General features: G+C 41.1%; 1 protein-coding gene across 1 annotated transcript in view; it reads left to right on the forward strand.

Moving 5' to 3' along the window:
- ESR1 (estrogen receptor 1) overlaps nt 1-17,987 on the forward strand; it is a 499,107-nt gene that overhangs the window by 452,155 nt on the left and 28,965 nt on the right. Inside the window, exon 8 of the mRNA XM_077283086.1 lies at nt 8,135-8,318. Coding sequence (XP_077139201.1) covers nt 8,135-8,318 — 184 coding nt within the window. The remainder of the gene's footprint in view (nt 1-8,134; nt 8,319-17,987) is intronic.

Below are 17,987 nucleotides of genomic sequence, written 5' to 3' on the forward strand. Positions count from 1 at the left end.
GTGGCTTTCTAGGATTGAAAGTTATCGCCGTGTGTTTCAGCTGTCACCGGCAGTCCTATAGACAAAAAATGGAGGTGAGGTGCACATGCTTAACCTTCACTTCATTCTGATCGGGCTCTGCAGAGCTCTGTTCTCGAGATTTCTGGGCGTCTCAGCAGTCTGACCGCCACCGGTCAGCAAGGTATTCCCTGTTCTAGTGATAGGGGATACTTTGCAATTTTGGGAAAACTCCTTTAAATGTTTACTATACTTTTATAAAAGTCTGTTACACTTGCATAATTTTTATGTTTAAAAATTATATAAATGGGTTTTTGGGACCTGGAAACTTAACGAAGAGGGTGGCAGCCCATCTAAAAGAACCAAATACTGATTTGGGGCATCGGCTCCGAGTGGATCTCCACTTCCATATTCTACTTCCACTGCAGTGTCACTATAATCTGTAGAAGGTAATGTAGATGCAGTCTGATTACACTTAGTGAGAGAGTCTGACAACTGACTTTGACATCCTTGAGAAAGAACAGAAATGAGTGACTTCCAGTAAAAGCATTGAGCATTTACTGGTTGATAAGTTTGTTGATGGTGCTCCATGGTAGAAGGCTCCCTTCCTTTTACTTACAGTATTTTACAGCCTTTTTACCTAAGCCACATGTTATAAATAGTGTAGGCCAAAACATGTATTTTTCACCCCAGTTGATGTGTTAGAAGGACAAAAGTGGCAACTGTAAGGATCTGACAAGAGCCAGACTGTGATGGCTTTATCATCAGAGAAGGGGAGGCGTCTGAGAGCTGCCATGAATGATTTGATAGGTGATGATGTTATCATGTAGTTCACAGGAGTCAGACATTTACTTTCTGTCTACATATTAGCACATGTACCTGACTGCTTGACCCAACTTCACTTCCTATAGAGAAGGGGGGAAATGAATAGATCTAATTCAGATAGGATAAAATTAATTAAACAGAAAGAAAATTGATGGTGAGTATGCAATAAAAAAGATTGACTCATAAATATCAGAACTGGACAAATAAGGGATTGAAGAAGTCGACCTTGTCTTATTAATTACATTTCTGTTCAGTTTACATCATATGGATGGCCAGGAGTATGTGTGCTTGCTTACGTTAGGGACAGATGGCAACAGGATTTATTATGCAAAAAAGGCATGGAGCTATAGTCAGTATACTGCTGGGAAACCTTGAGTCCTGGACAGGCCCGGATTTAGGGGGGGGGGGGCCGGATTTAGGGGGGGGGGGCCCGGGCCCTGGGCCACCCACCAAGCGGGGGCCTCCCACCAATATAGGGATAAATATCTCAAAATGAAAAAAAAAAATGTAAAATACACGTCTCTTTGCTGTGAACCCTTTCTAATGATAAGGAACATTTAACAAAAGAGAAACTATTGAAAGTGTAGGGACTACGGTCCTACATCTCAGTGGCTGGTGCAGAGCGGCAGAGTCATGGCACCTGACTTGCGTCAGCATCCTAGCTAGACTTCCTTAGTACCCTCTCTGTACCTAATGCTTAGCTAATGGCATGCGGGAGCCTTCTCTGGTCCCAACAGAAGCTTCTAGGCGCTACCTATTCAGATATATGATTGCTCCCTCAGATTAGATCAGATGAGAGTTTGTTCAGCTACCTTCGAAGAAGGCGGCGGAGCCACGATGTCGGCGCGAGAAGAGGATTCTCCACAGCGGAGTGCGGCTGGACTTCACTCTAGATCTTCAGTCACTGAAGATCCAGAGGTGAAGTGGATCAGTCTTCACAGTGTCGCGGTGGGTGAGTATGATCTCTGTCTGTGTGTATGTCTGTGTGTGTCTGTCTGTCTTTGTATCTTTCTTGTAGCTCCTGTCCTACACAGTACCATACTGTATATACCGGTCCACACTATATCCTGCATTAGAGTGTGTCTGTGTGTACTGTATGTATATAGTGTGAAATTGTTACAGTATAGTGCTGTGTATACACTTTATACAGCCCCTCAGCACAGCAACAGCTTCTGATATATACAGGTAAACAGCCTCTGATATATACAGCCCAGCAGCAGCCCCTCATATATATACAGGCCAGCAGAAGCCTCTCATACATATACAGCCCAGCAGAAGCCTCTCATACATATACAGCCCAGCAGCAGTCTCTGATATATAGAGCCCAGCAGCAGTCTTTCATATAGACAGCCCAAATTTCTACAATATACATACATTTATATGTACATATTTTAATCTTTAATTCCCTTTCAGGACTTCAAGGCTTGACAAGGTCATTTTGCTACTTTTAGATTACCATCATGGACAATCATGAAGGAGATAGGCAAAGACATCGCACAAAAATTTGGGAGTCTGGGGCTTCTAAAAGACGTTAGGCAAAAGAAACAACAATGAAATCAACAGAAGAGATAGCGAAGACAACAAAATTGGACGAGTTCTTCACTGTTCATTCAAGGCAAGTGTCGGAAAGGAGTAATGACCTTGTAGAATCTGATCAACCTGACAATGCTTCAGTGGAAATGGTTGTTAATCCTGGCAAAGAAAAGGCTGAAGTAGTAACGTGTACAACTGAAGAACACAAAGAAAAGGAGACTGATAGTGGCACATCTTATGAAGAAGGTGAAGTTGTGGGCCCACCAGGGGGCAATAACATTGGACTTTGGCCATCCATTATTTTGGAACAGATGTGAGATTACTGGCTGAAAAGGGGTGTAGCAACAATCTAGCACTGTGGTGAAAGTTTGTTCATTGCACACTCGGTTCTGAAACCTAGAAAGGACCGCAATATTCCAAGAATGTGCATACTTGGTCTTTTCCGTTGTCAAAATCATAATGGAGAAGTCATAATGAGGAATCGGTAATGCTTTTCTCCCTCTAAAGGATGCATTTACTGCTTCACGTGCAGATTAATGTGCTCTATTACAGGATCTGAGTCTTCTCAGCTTTCGTCTAATGGATTCTGTGATTGAAAACATTCACAAGAACATATAAAAAGTCATGGGCAGTCAGCAGAACATCTGAACTCTACAATTGCTTTCAATAAGAGGTTAACAGCGATTGGGCGAATTGATATGGAACTAACACAACAGGTCGAGGCTCAGGAGCATTATTGGAGGTCAGTATTGAAACGAGTAGTAAATGTTATTCAGTTCATTGCCGAGCGTGGCTTAGCATTTAGAGGAGATAACAAATTGGTTGCATCGCCTAGAAATGAAAACTTTCTGGGCATTCTTGAACTCATCACCCAGTAGGGCGACTTTCTTGCACAGCATATCAAAACTCAAGCCAATCGTGGCAAGGGTCATAGAAACTGCTTGTCATCTACAATTATGGAAGAAATTATCAATGTAATGGGCGAACAAGTCCTCAGATAAATTATTTCTCGAGTTAATAAATAAAAATACTACTCCATCTGTTTGGACTCCACACCCGATGCAGCTCACGTTGACCAACTAACCCTTGTATTGAGGTATATGGAGAAAGATGGCCCTGTGGAACGCTTTGTAACATTCATGGCAAACAAAGGCCATGGCGCTCAAGACAATGTTCAATGCCTTGTTGGAATTTTTGAAGAGACATGACCTTGACCTGGGAAATTGCCACGGTCAAAGTTATGACAATGCATCTGCAATGAGTGGCAAATACAACGGCCTGCAAGCCAAAGTGAGAGAGAAGAACAATCTTGCATCCTGGATTCCTTGTACGGCACACTCTTTACATTTGGTTGTTAAAATGCTGTACATTTTTTTTACTACCTTGAAAAGCTGTTCTTCTTCTTCACAGTTTCAATGCATCGGCATCAGCTCCTGACTGAGGCTTTGAAAAATATTGACTCAGCAACAGCATTGGCTCTCAAACATGTCACAACAACGCGATGGTCCTGCAGAGCTGACGCTACTAAGGCCCTTAGGCATGACTATCAGCAGATTAAAGATGTACTTACACAGATTGCTGATGATTTTGAAGAAAAAAGCTGTGTACGGTGTGAAGCAGAAGGACTGTTAAGACAAATGAATTAGCTTGAAATTGGTATTAACACAACCTTCTGGAATGATATCCTGCAAAGAACAGATGCTACTAGTAAAAATATACAATGCGCAATACTCGATCTAAACACTGCTGTGGCGTCACTGACCAGCTTAAAAAACTATGTCGCATCAAAGCGCGACTCCTTCAAAATGTATGAAAAGCAAGGCGAAGAGCTGTCTCGTTCATCTGAGTATGTTCAGACGATAACTCGACACAGGCGCCGAAACGTGTGTCTCAATCCATTGGATTATGGCCATAAGGAAAAAGTACAACTCAGCCCTTCTGAAAAATACAGAACAGAAACTTTCTTGCCGATCATTGATCAGTTTATCGCTTCTCTTGACCAAAGTCTTCATGAAAATAAAGATATATCAAGCAAATTTAGCTTTTTTTGCCATATGAAAGAACTGTCTTCAGACGAGCTTAAGGCCACATCAGAGCAACTCGTCAGGTCTTATTCAGATGACTTGGACATTACATTTATCGATGAACTGTGTCAGTTTGTAACATTTTCCAATTTATTCACAGACGACGAGCCAAAAGATATCAGCACTGAACTTTTCATGTACAAGCTTATCATGGAAAAGGGTGTGCAGGACACTTTCCCAAACATTGAGATAGCTCTAAGGATATATCTAATTTTGATGGTAACAAACTGCAGTGGTGAGCGTTCCTTCTCAAAACTCAAATTAGTTGAAAACCGATTAAGGACATCCATGAAGCAGGAACGACTTGTAAATTTGACTATCATGAGTATCGAGTCAGATATACTGCGTGAATTGGACTTTAGTGACATTAGACATCATTTTGCAAAATCAAGGAAAGTGCCTGGATTGTAAAAAATGAATGATTTTACCTGAATTACTCTGTGTAAATGATTTCTGTAAATAAACTTGCGTTCGTTTCATTTTGTGTTTTTGCATTACATACTGCAACAAAATGGGCCCCGGGCCACCCACCTCTTAAATCTGGCCCTGGTCCTGGCTTTCGACAAAACCTCCACCTCAGGGACAGAAAAGAGACATTTCACATCTATGATCCCCCAGCCCTCTGTTTGGCTCATGCTGCTTCTTCTGTTCAGATCGACAGTCCTTTCCCCGCTTGCAAGTTGGTGTCTAGAAGTTGGGAGTGCAATGCTAATTCTAAATCATGACTTCCTTACATTTCAAATTCCACAGCAAAGGAAAGGCAATGGAGGAATGGATTAGACTTACCACTGCACTCCCTATGCCACTGTAGTTGTAGTTGGGTGTTCTTTGACACTTTCCATCATCCTGGACAGGCAAAGTAGACCCCTTCATGGTATCTGTAATCCTTAATGAATGTGGTCCCCTTAAGCAGGATAATATGCACTGCCATACTAAAAGAAATGTTCTGTCAAGGATCCCGGGTGTAACTACTGCCGGGAAGCTACTCGCTGCAGTAAGGGAGCCCAGAGCAGAATGACAGAGAACTCACTGGGTAGCAAGCAGGACCTGAACCATGTGACAGAGGAGGAGTGGCCAGGGGTGGAGCCAGGTGCCGGGGTGCAATGGAGGCAAACGGTGTCGGAGAGTAGTCAAACGTGCCGAGGTCAAAAACCGGGAGTGAGGTACTGGAGGGTGAGACAGAAGGATATTCAGGTGGAAGCTGGAGGTCAGAAAGCCAAGAGAATCAAACAGACCAGATCTAGCACGGAGAGCAAACAACACAGTATGCACACACACCAGGGGTTAGGCACACAGACAGAATGAAAGTATAACTGACAGAGAATCCTAGTCCAGCATGGGTATAAATATCCCTCCCAGATCCAAAAGGAGGCTACAACAATTAACCCTGAGAGGGCAGGGCATTAACCCGGTCCAAACCATGACAGTGCCCCCTCTTAAAGGGAGACCACTGGACCCCCAGGCTTCTCTGGATATCTGGCATGGAAGGCCCACACCAGATGGTCGGCGTGCACCGAACTGGCCGGGACCCATGACCGATCCGCAAGAGACTACCCTTTCCAATGTATCAGATACTGGAGCTTCCGGCGCACCCACCAAGAGTCAATGATGTGCCCCACCTCATACTCCAGCTGTCCCTCTACCAATACTGGCAAAGTATCAGACAATTAATCTTCCCTAACCGTCCCCACTGGCTTTAACAGGGACCTGTGGAAGACAGCAGATATTTTGAAGGAGCTGGGCAGCTGTAGTCTGTAGGCCACCGGATTAACTACCTCCACAATTTTGCATGGACCAATAAATTAGGGGCCCAGCTTCATAGAGGGTATCTTAAGCTTGATATTATGGGTGGATAACCTCCCCTACTACAAACACCTGACCTGGTCCCCTCCTCCTGTCTGCAAATCGTTTGTACCTTTTCTGAGCTTTAGAGATGTTCATCTGAACCTCCCTCCAAAGACTTCTCAAACTTTGTACCATGTATTCAGCTCCAGGACAACATGAATCCATGTGGGATTCCACATAAATTCCGCAAAATGTGGGTCAAACCCATAGTTGACCTGAAAGGGTGACTTTCCAGTGGACTGACTCACATGAGAGTTGAATGCAAATTCTGCCATGTGCAATACCTCACACCAGTCCTCCCGTCTGCAAGAGGCCAAGCATCTCAGAATTTTCTCCAAAGATTGATTCGTGCATTCAGTCTATCCATTAGACTCCGGAAGATAGGCAGAGGAGAAAGACAGCGTTATCCCCAGCTTCTTACAAAAAGCCCTCCAAAACCTTGCCACAAACTGCACACCTCTGTCGGACATCACATTCACAGGCACGCCATGCAACCGAACAACATGCTGTATAAATAAGCGGGCCAAGGTTTCAGCAGACGGTAATGCAGGCAGAGGTACAAAGTGGGCTTGTTTGGAGAACCTATCCACCACCACCCATACCACGGAGTTGCCCCTGGATGGAGGGATATTTGTGATAAAATCCATGGACAAATATGGCCATGGCCTATCCAGAATTGGCAAAGGCCCAATTCCCTGACCGACCGGGTATGAGAACTCTTGGAACGGGAGCACACCCCACATGAAGTCACAAACTTTTTAATATCTGATACCATAGAGGGCCACCAGAAACTCCTAGCAACTACCCCCCGCATAGCTGCAATCCCAGGATGGGCATTTAATACAGAATCATGAAACTCCTGCAGGAGTCTGAGACAGAACTGTTCTGGTACAAACAATTTACCTGGAGGTTTACTACCAGGAGTCCGGGTTTGGGCCTCCAAAATCTCTCTTTGCAAATTGAATTAGTGTCAGGAAATAATTTTTTGCAGCCACAGATCAATTTTTCACATCAGCCCCCTTGAGGGTGAGGTCCGTCAAAGGCTTTACCACCTGTGAAAAACCCTTAACTAACTTCCTGTAGAAGTTAGCAAAGCCCAAAAATCACTGCAACCCCTTCAAGTCATGAGGCAGCACCCAATCCATAATGGCCTGGACCTTTTTAGGATCCATGCGGAATCGCTCTCTTGACACAATTAAACCCAGAAAAGACAGTTCTTGCACAAAAAATGAACATTTTTCCAGTTTAGCATATAAATGATTCTCCTTGAGTCTCCCAAGAACCATACGCAGATGGTGCACATGGGTTTGACTGTCCGCTGAGTACACTAAAATGTCATTCAGGTAGATGACCACATAATGCCCAATTTTGAAAAATGGCAAGAGCATTAGTGAGACCAAAGGGCATAACTACGTTTTCAAACAGCCCCTCAGTCATCAGGAAATGTTCAATTTAGAGTGGTGCTATTCGAGTCTCAGGTCCTGGTCTATCGGCAACGCCAGGAAACTGTGTTTACTTTGATTATTGCCTCCTGGTTTTTGATTAACAAGCCAGAAAGATGGGTCCAGGGAGGTAGGGCATGGTTTCCGAGCTTCCATTCAGCAACAACAGATTATTTACGTTTCCTGGTCAGGGTTCTGTAAATTGATACTTGTTGCATTATAAAGCAGCTATTAAGATAAATGGAGATCCAGAACCTTGGTCTGTCTTGTATAGCCGTGTATCCAATAGGTTATATATACAGTGGTTGTCTCCATGAGACAAACACTTTGAAGGCTTAGATATGATTTACCTGTCATCAGAAGTCTTTAAATAAGGTGTAAATGATAACTGTCTTTATTTTTTCTCAGGTGTTTATACATTTTTGTCTAGTACCTTAGAATCTCTAGAAGATACAGACCAAATTCATTTGATTTTGGACAAAATTATAGACACATTGGTGCATTTTATGGCCAAAACTGGACTGTCCCTTCAGCAGCAGCAAAGACGTTTGGCTCAATTACTTCTTATCCTTTCACATATCAGACATATGAGGTAAGCAAAGGGTTATATATGCCATAAACTATTTAACAACTTGGGATACCAAGTTGTGCAGAGGTCTTCTTCGAATTTTATAAACAGTATGATATTTTACCATTGAACTGAGTTCTTGACAGATGTATTACTCTACATAAGTCCAAAAAGAGACATTATTTAGTGTTCATCAGTATTATCGGCCTTTTAGTCTACAGTATTTAAAAAAATCTATCTTCCTATTATCAGTTTCATCCAGAATATCTTCCTTTGATAAGCTCTTTAAGATTATAGGTATTAAGAGATTTTTCATATCATGTTCACTTTACGTTTTGGCAGAATTTTTGTTACTTAAGGTAGTCTAGGAAAATTTAGCTTCCATGTTCTCATAAAAGAAATCCCTTTATTGGCAACACAAGATATAATCCACAGGCATAGTATCAGGATGTGGAAATCTTCCACTTACCGTATATCTTTCTAGCTATACAGTGCCAGAAGTCATGGCATTATGATTAATAATTCTTCCAAAACAGTTTATATAAAAAGATGCAATTGGCAAATACTTTAATCTTTGTTTTGGCAGGTGAGTTAATATGTAGTTATTTATTAAGTGATAATACAATCCGGATTCAACAGAAAGTATAGGTCTTTCCTTTAAATATCTCATTACCTTTGAATCCACTGCTGGCATTAGCTCGAAAAAATGGAACAAAAATTAAGCTAAAACTGACACAAAGTTAAAATCCCACATGGGAAATATATGCACATCCAAAAAGAATAATAACTATAAAGAGAGCACTAATAATTATCTATTTTGCATCCACTACATTTCATTAACAAAAAAAATGTCTCATGGGGATTATTGAACCAGTATTCTTTTCTCTAGGAACTCTGAGCTGAGTAATTTTACATTAATTGGGCAATATGCCCTTAAGTTCCATTCTCTGGACTCAGATTTGTCTTGGAACAGTGAAGTTTTACACATTTCCTTCTGGTCATGTCAAAGAGAAACAGACCATAAATAATATTCCATCTTCCCTACACAACGTCATCACTCTTGTGTTCCCGCCTTCCTTTTATAGAATGTGTGTTCTACATCTGAATTCATTCTTGAGTGGGAAACTTCTTGATCTGATTTTGGAGATCTTCTCAAAATGGAAAAAAAAATTTGCCCAGTGATCTTTCATGCTCTACTCCTCAAGTGTTCATTGACTTTGGGGCTGTACATAATTTCTTCGACTATGACTGAACACAATGAGAAAACGAAGTTTGTGACATTAAATACCTACATTCTTTAAAACATGCCTTGTGTTTGCACTAGCTCTTTTTGACCCTGAAGTTCCCATACCTTTTTATGTAAAATTTGAAGCTTTTACTGTCAGTTTCACTGCCATCCTGTCTGAAAAAATAATTTGTTTGGTTGGAAGCCTCCACCCTTGAGCTTTGCTCTATGAAAATTCTCATCAACAGAATAGAATTATTCTGCTGGAGATCAGAAACTTCTGACAATAAAATATTCTCACAATATAGTTTCTAATCTGGGAAACCAGTTTGTGACTAGTTTCTGCAGAGTTTTATGTAAACTTCCATATATTTCTCAATATTTCTCTTCAATCCACCACCCACAGACAAATAAGCAAGTAAAACAGACCAATAAGACCCTATAATAATTTTAAGCCCTGTCATAATTGTACACATAGATAATTGGCTGACTCACTGCCCATGCCCATAATAACTTGTCACTACAGATGAGCTTCACTGAATTTTACCCAGAATTTTGGTTTGCAGCAAATAAATTAGCACAAATCTCAGTACTTGAAGGCTTGTAATTACTCAGAAAATACACATGAGGGAGAGGATAGAGAGAACTCTGCTGACCATAAGAGCTAACACTCTATGGGAGAGAGAAGACTCCACTAACCATAAGTGTTTATATTCTACAGAAGAGGGAGACTTACCCAGTGACTCTGGATATGGAAAACGACTCTGCTGTACAATACATGCTCCACTGGGAATTGCTGATCAGTGATGGTCCAGATACTGACCACTGTGATGTAGAAATACTTAATACAAGTGCCAAGTATTTCTACATCACAGCTGACAGATTTGGCTATCCTACTTGTGCCCCACCAGAATTCCAGAAGTTCCGTGTTTTCCTAATTACTTCAGATACTGACCACCACTGTACAAGTTATCCCCTTCACGTCATGGGCCGTACTAGTACAACGCATACCGTGACTCTCCCTTTGATGTGTGCTCCGGTGCTGAGCCCACATCTTTCCTGGCACATGTCAGCTGTTTTGAACAGCTGACATGTGCCAGGAACAGCCGCTTGTGGAATCACGATCCACCCATGGCTGTTAACCCATTAAATGCCGCTGTCAAACTTTGACAGCAGCATATAATGCGCGCTTCCGGCAATTGCACAAGAAATCCCACCCATTGTTGACCCTGTCACGTGATTGCGGGTCACCGATGGGTCGGCATGACAACCATAGGTCTCCTGCAGACCTCTATGGTGGTCACTGCCAGATTGCTATGAGCACCGCCCAGTGCTCGGTGCTCATAGCAAGTCAGCAATTCCGCTACATAGAGGCGATCTGATCATTGCCTGTATGTAACAAAGCCGATCAAGTTATGGCAGCTTCTAGTCTCCCATGGAGACTATTGAAGCATGCCAAAAGTAAAAAAAAAAAAAACAGATTTTAAAAATATTAAAAAAATAAAAAAATAAAAGTTCAAATCACCTCCCTTTCGCCCCATTCAAAATAAAATTAAAAAAAATCAAACATGCACGTTTGTTATTGTCATGTTCAGAATCACCCGATCTATCAATTAAAAAAAAGAATGAATACAATCGCTAAATGGCATAATTGAGAAAAAAGTAAAAACGTCAGAATTACGTTTTTTGATCGCCGCAACATTGCATTAAAATGCAATAATGGACGATTAAAAGATTGTATCTGCACCAAAATCAAATCATTAAAACCATCAACTTGGCATGCAAAACATAAGCACGCACCCAACCCGAGATCATGAAAAATAGAGACGATACGGGTCTAGGAAAATGACGCAATTTTGTTTTTTTTTAACAAAGTTTGGATTTTCACCACTTAAATAAAAAAGACCCTAGACATGTTTGGTGTCTATTAACTCATAATGACCTGGAGAATCATAATGTCAGGTCAGTTTTAGCATTTGGTGAACATGGTAAAAGAAATCCAAAAAATTGTTGTGCAATTTCAACTTATTTTTCAATTTCACCGCACTTGGATTTTTTTCCCATTTTTGAGTACATGATATGGTAAACCAATTCAGTCCTTCAAAAGTACAACTTGTCCCACAAAAAGCAAGCCCACACATGGCCATATTGATGGAAAAATAAAAAAGTTATGGCTCTGGGAACGACAGCGAAAAACAGAAACGTAAAAACGAAAAAAGGGCTCCATCATGAACGGGATAATAATAATAAAGATAATCCTTTAGATGACATAGCTGCAGGGAATTGTGAGGAAGTCTGCATGCACGAACATGGAAAATTCTTTTAACCCACTATCTGGTGCTTCAGCAGCAGCAAGGTTATTTTTTGTAAATTGAAACTCAAAAAGTTTGAATTCTCGTGAAACCGGAAGTTTCAGAAAATTTGACTTGATTCTCTGCAGATCGATCTGCTCATCTGTACTTGTCACCTCAGCAGTAGACTAGAAGTCTCCAACCTTTTCATGTATGCATTCAGTTAGTCTGCTGTATCACTGTAAATTAATTTTGATAGGTCTACTGTAAAGGCTGCAACATGTCATGGTCCAGGTTAAAAAACTTGGAGGCAAACATTTCTAGCCTAGACTCTAAAGCAAATCAGGTTCAGTTGTCATTCAGTAATAGCAGATTAGAGCCCCAGACTATTGATTACCAAATCCGCTGATACCTACGGTTTCAGCATACGGTCTAACGTGTATTGGAGTGGGCTGACAGCCTTAATCTAAGGATTAAGAATAACCTCTTTCAAGTTGGCATCTTGCTTCCTTTGTGTCTTGTGGGTGTTCAGATATATGTACCCATTTCACAGCTTCAGTATTCTCATTCCAAACAGCTTCCATTGATCTTAACTAAATTTTCAAATCTTTTAAAACTTCCAGACCACCTGACACCTTCACCTCTCCAATTTGAGGTTAATCAGATCCATGTTTGTTTTGGGCAAGCTTAACTACTTTATCAATTACATGGATATTGGTTCAGAGTGATATTGAGTACTATACAGTGATATATGCTCTCTCTGATTAAAGTCTAACTCATGAAAAGTTCCATTTCACTTCATAAAATAAATTCTGGTAGAGGTCCTAAGAAGAAGCTACTGTTATGTACCTTTCTCCACTTAAGTGTTTCTACTCAATGAGAACACTGCATCACTGTGGGCCTTCTGAGTTTTGCTTGAGCATCAGTCAATAATCCTTCATACTGCCTTTAGCCTGCATATATCTTCTACTGCCTGTCTGTTTTTTGCCTTTGCTTCTTTTCTTGCCCATGGATATGTTATCTTTGACCCCTATCTTGAAATTTTTATTTTTATTGTATATTTTCCGACTCTATTCCATTGCGTTGTCCGACTACTCTCTACATCCTGACAAATGGTTACTTCTTTGAAAATTGTGATCTGTGGCTAGGATTGGTTAAATCCAAACTTCCTTGTGGTGATCTCTCATTAAAAACAGGAGGATTAAAATAGGAGGACCTCTTTTTAGATAGAAATTTGGACCTCCAGCAGATTACAGACCAATTGCAGTGCCAAGATTCCGCTTTTGTCTGGTGTACCTTACACCAGGTGCCCACCTTTCATCCATTGTTATTATAAACTTTACCTTATAATCAAGAACTTTATCTGTATATGATAAAGGGCGATAATTGATATTACAAGTGTTACCTCTGAGTGTGAGTGATAAATGTTTTATATCACTAAGTGTGTGATCCTTGTAAAGAGAAAAAGAATTGAAACACTAGAATTTTTTTTTTGGTTCCCACAACTCTGCAAAATGTGCAATAGTAACATCATATCTACGCCAAAGTAGAGTCAACCTAAACACCAGTTTGCCACACAAAAAAGCAAGTCCTCACAAAGCTCCATTGACGGAAAATTGAAAATGTTACGGGTCTCAAAAATTGGTGACACAAGCCAATGTTTTTTTTATTTAAAAATTCAGAATTTTAAGCCACTGAAATAGTACCGACCTGGAGCATCACGTTAAAAGCGTTACCACATGAACTGGTAAGAAGACTTGTTTCAGGCAGCAAATTCTGTCCCTCTCCACATAGAGAGCCCCCATACATGCTTAGCCAAAAGGAGCATACATATGTACGATGGAGTCAGGAAGAATAGATAAATGAGCATTCAGATGAAGCTATTGAAGATGCATGTTAACCCACCTGACCAGGAATATCGAGGATATGATTTAGGCTATGTTTCTAATCCGTTGGCTTTGATAAACCAAGTCTTAAGTTATGTAGCTAAATTGTTAAAATATCACAGATAAACCTTGGAATTTTCTTTTACTAGTTACTCCCAGTACGTTTTAATAAAGCTCTTAAGCAAATCTTAATCTCTTGGAGTAAGGGTTCCGATCTGCTCAAATAATAAGACGTGCTTGGCAAGAAAATCTAAGCAACATGCACTATTACTTGGCCCAAACTCATATTATAAATCTTCTGCCTAAATGAAACCGTCTACAGTGAAACACTATGGTTCTAAAAGGTTTCCAAAGTGTACAAGATGGTATACTTGATAAGGAAGGAATATATACTCACTATTAAAGGGGTTGTTCTCTTTTGAGGATCATTTTTCTATTTCACTTAAATGCATGCATTTGGGGCTAAAACAATCATTTTTGCAATTGAGTTTTATTAAAAATTCTGCACTGTTTGGCTTTCCCAGGCTTTTTGTTTTATTGCAACTTTGATGTGATCTGTGGTCGTAAATCAGCTGAGAGGAGTCCAGAAAAGGATAGACAACAGCAGATTCCACATCAGACCATGCTGGCACACCAACTGACAGATTCTCGGTTATCTCCTTCTGCAACCAGTAATAGTACAACAGAAAGGCTGTAGAAGGCAAGCGGTGCATAAGTTTTAATGAAACCCAACTGAACAAATAATTTTTGGCCCCAGTTACATGCCTTTAAGTAAATATAAAAATAATAAAAATAACCCCCCCCCAAGAGCATAAACAAATGATAGGCTGCTGTGAGATGATTTTAAGCCTAGGGAGGGTATAAATTAAGCATGAGACATCACTTACAGGTGGAACGCCGAGCCCAGCAGAAGATATGCTGTTACCAACGTCCTAAAAGAGATGTCATTTAAAAGAGATTATGATTGTAATTACGTGTTTTTGTGGTTTGAGTGTTCCAACAATATGAAAAAGTGAAAAAAACAAACAAATACAGCCAATGTACAACATGAATTCAAACCACTGATATATAAGGCTGATGGTTCAATGTGCCAAAAGCCATATTTCTTCAGTACTAGTGATTAGAGAGCATGCTTGGACAAGGAGTCATCTGAGCATGCCTGAGTGTCTTTGGCTTGCTCGGATGCTACTTTCGAGTCCCTGCGGCTGCATATGTCGCGCCTGTTCAGCAGCTGCAACAAATGCAGCCATGATACTCTCTTAACGCACGAGCATGCTCAGATAACATGCTCAGCATGCTCGCTCATCACTATTTGGTATATTAATGTCTAATGTTTGATAAGTTAAAACTGTCATTTGATATCTAAGCATAAAATCATAATATTGTGCTACATGCCTCCTATTTTATATCATTTTTACTAACTGACTATTAAAACTTTTCTTTATAATGGCACAATCATTTAAGAACCCATCTGACATTTAATAATATCATGGCAGAAGATTAGTTCAGTGAAACTCCAGGTTCTGAGATCACACGCATAGGCAAGATTTCATAAAGGAGAGTTTAGTGTCAAGAACATGTGAATACTATGAATACACAAACGTAGTAATTTGCTAAAGAGCGTCATCTTGGTGGCTCAGAGGTTAGCACTGCAGCCTTGCGGCTCTGGAGTCCTGTGTTCAAACCCCACCAAGGACAACATCTGCAAGGAGTTTGGATGTTCTCCCTGTGTTTGCGTGGGTTCTCCGGTTTCCTCCCACATTCCAAAAACATACTGATAGGGAATGTAAATTGTGAGCCTCATTGGGGACAGGGACGATAATGTGTGCAAACTGTAAAGCGCTGCAGAATATGTCAGCGCTATATAGAAATAAAGATTATTATTATTATCGACCTTATAATAAGCAATTCTGCCACACTGTGCACAAAAATAATGACTCAGAGCTCTTCCATGTGCACAAGCCAACACCGCTCCACACAGAGCACACGGTATAGGCAAGAAGTGAAGTACACTAAGGCCCCAATTATTTTTTTTTTAATTCACATTTTTTTGTGACCATTAATATTCGTTAACATGTTTTGTGCTATACTCTTCAAAGTAGTGCATTCATGAATTGTGAGCATGGAAAAAATGCTCTTTTTTTGGTTAACCTTTTTTCAACATTTTAGCAAAAAAAGTCAGAATTTGCTAAAATGTCACAAAATTAGTGTAAAAATTTAAAGCGTACATAACATCACTCCTCTAGGGTGGGGAGACTATTTGACCTGTTTTCTGCAAAAATGACTTTTTAAAAAGTCGCAATTCGTGAATCAGCTAAAAACTTTTGTAAAAAAATACGGAGCAAATAAAAAACAGGCGAAAAACACCAAAAACTAGATTAAAAAAAAGAGAAAATTCAATAATGAATTAGGTCCTATCTATATTATTTGGTGCTGGCTGGGTTCCCTTAAAAGAAGGTGTCACTTGATTCTTGCTGCCCAAGGCCCAGGCAGCATGAATCATAATATCAGTGCACATTTGTAACCGTTATACATTGAATGTACTTTAAAGATTCGACTATAGTCAGAGATGAGACTAGCCCGCCTCTGCCCCCAGTTGGCTCTTCCCAGCAATGCTGCAGGTAATTGACAGGTTTCACGCTATGTGGAAAATTCTGAAGCATGCAGCCAGGCTCAGATTCATGCTGCTGCAGTTTGGGCAGCATGACTTAGGTTAACTTTAAGATGCATTGTTACGTGTTTTTGTTTCTTATAGATTCAAGTAGCACAAAATAATAATGGGTCATGATGAGATAAAAATCACTCACGCTGTGATACCATAGCAAAAACTCCCGACGTAATCTGTCAGTCATTACTTTTTACAAGCAGAAGTCAGAAAGCATTATATGCCAACATTCAAAAATCTTGAAGAGTAGGGCTAGTAAAGCTGCACTTCAAGTAGTGCCAGGGAAGTCTATAGGAAAATTCAGATCTTAGCCATAAGCCCATCCCTTTTACATCCCTGGCTTTGACTCTTGACTCTGGAGTGAGCAGATGTGTCTGTCTGCTCTCTGCAAGACAGAGGACATAGAGGAGATAATACTGGCGCCGTGCTACTGGCAGCCCATTGCAGCAGCAGCTACTCAGTTTGTTTCTGTTACAGTTTTGCCTGTTGTCTGTTCTTTTGGACCTTCTGAACTTTGGCGGACCCCTAATTTTAATCTTGGATTGATGGATAATTTATACCCTGTGGATCGCACTGTTCCTGCATGGCAGACCATTGAGGGAAGGTGGAAACCACTCACCACAACCAACCAAACGCCCTTGCACACTGAGCTCTGGATCGTTACCCGGATCTGCCACTACTACGTACTTCCCCCACAGGTACATGAAACTCCTAATTGGATACTAGTGATGAGCAGTTAATATCACCCTTGGACATACAACCACTGTCAACTACAGTTCTGCAATACACACAGCTTCTACCTTGTTGGTTACTGATGCAGCCATCTGGGTACAGAGGTGAACACTGGACAGTCAGACACAGCGTAGACTGGAGCAAAGGAAAGGGTCACTGATCTGCTGGCAGTCCCAAGCCTGTCACTAAATGTGTTGTGTATAGTGTTGAGCATTCCGATACCGCAAGTATCGGGTATCGGCCGATATTTGCTGTATCGGAATTCCGATACCGAGATCCGATACTTTTGTGGTATCGGGAATCGGAATCGGAAGTTCCCAGTGTATGGTTCCCAGGGTCTGAAGGAGAGGAAACTCTCCTTCAGGCCCTGGGATCCATATCCATGTAAAAAATAAAGAATTAAAATAAAAAATAGGGATATACTCACCCTCTGACGCGCCCTGGTAGTAACCGGCAGCCTTCTTTGCTTAAAATGCGCGTGCTTACTGCCTTCCATGATGTCACGGCTCCTGATTGGTCGTGTGCCGCCCATGTGACCGCGACGCGACCAATCACAACAAGCCGTGACGTAATTTTCAGGTCCTGAATGCCGAATTCTAGGCATTCAGGACCTGAAAATTACATCACGGCTTCTGATTGGTCGCGTGCCGCCCATGTGACCGCGACGCGACCAACCACAACAAGCCGTGACGTAATTTTCAGGTCCTGAATGCCGAATTCTAGGCATTCAGGACCTGAAAATTACTTCACGGCTTCTGATTGGTCGCGTGCCGCCCATGTGACCGCGACGCGACCTATCACAACAAGCCGTGACGTAATTTTCAGGTCCTGAATGCCGAATTAGGCTTGTTGTGATTGGTCGCGTCGCGGTCACATGGGCGGCACGCGACCAAT

This window comes from Ranitomeya variabilis, chromosome 2 (genome assembly GCF_051348905.1).
Source record: "Ranitomeya variabilis isolate aRanVar5 chromosome 2, aRanVar5.hap1, whole genome shotgun sequence".
Taxonomy (NCBI): Eukaryota; Metazoa; Chordata; class Amphibia; order Anura; family Dendrobatidae; genus Ranitomeya; species Ranitomeya variabilis.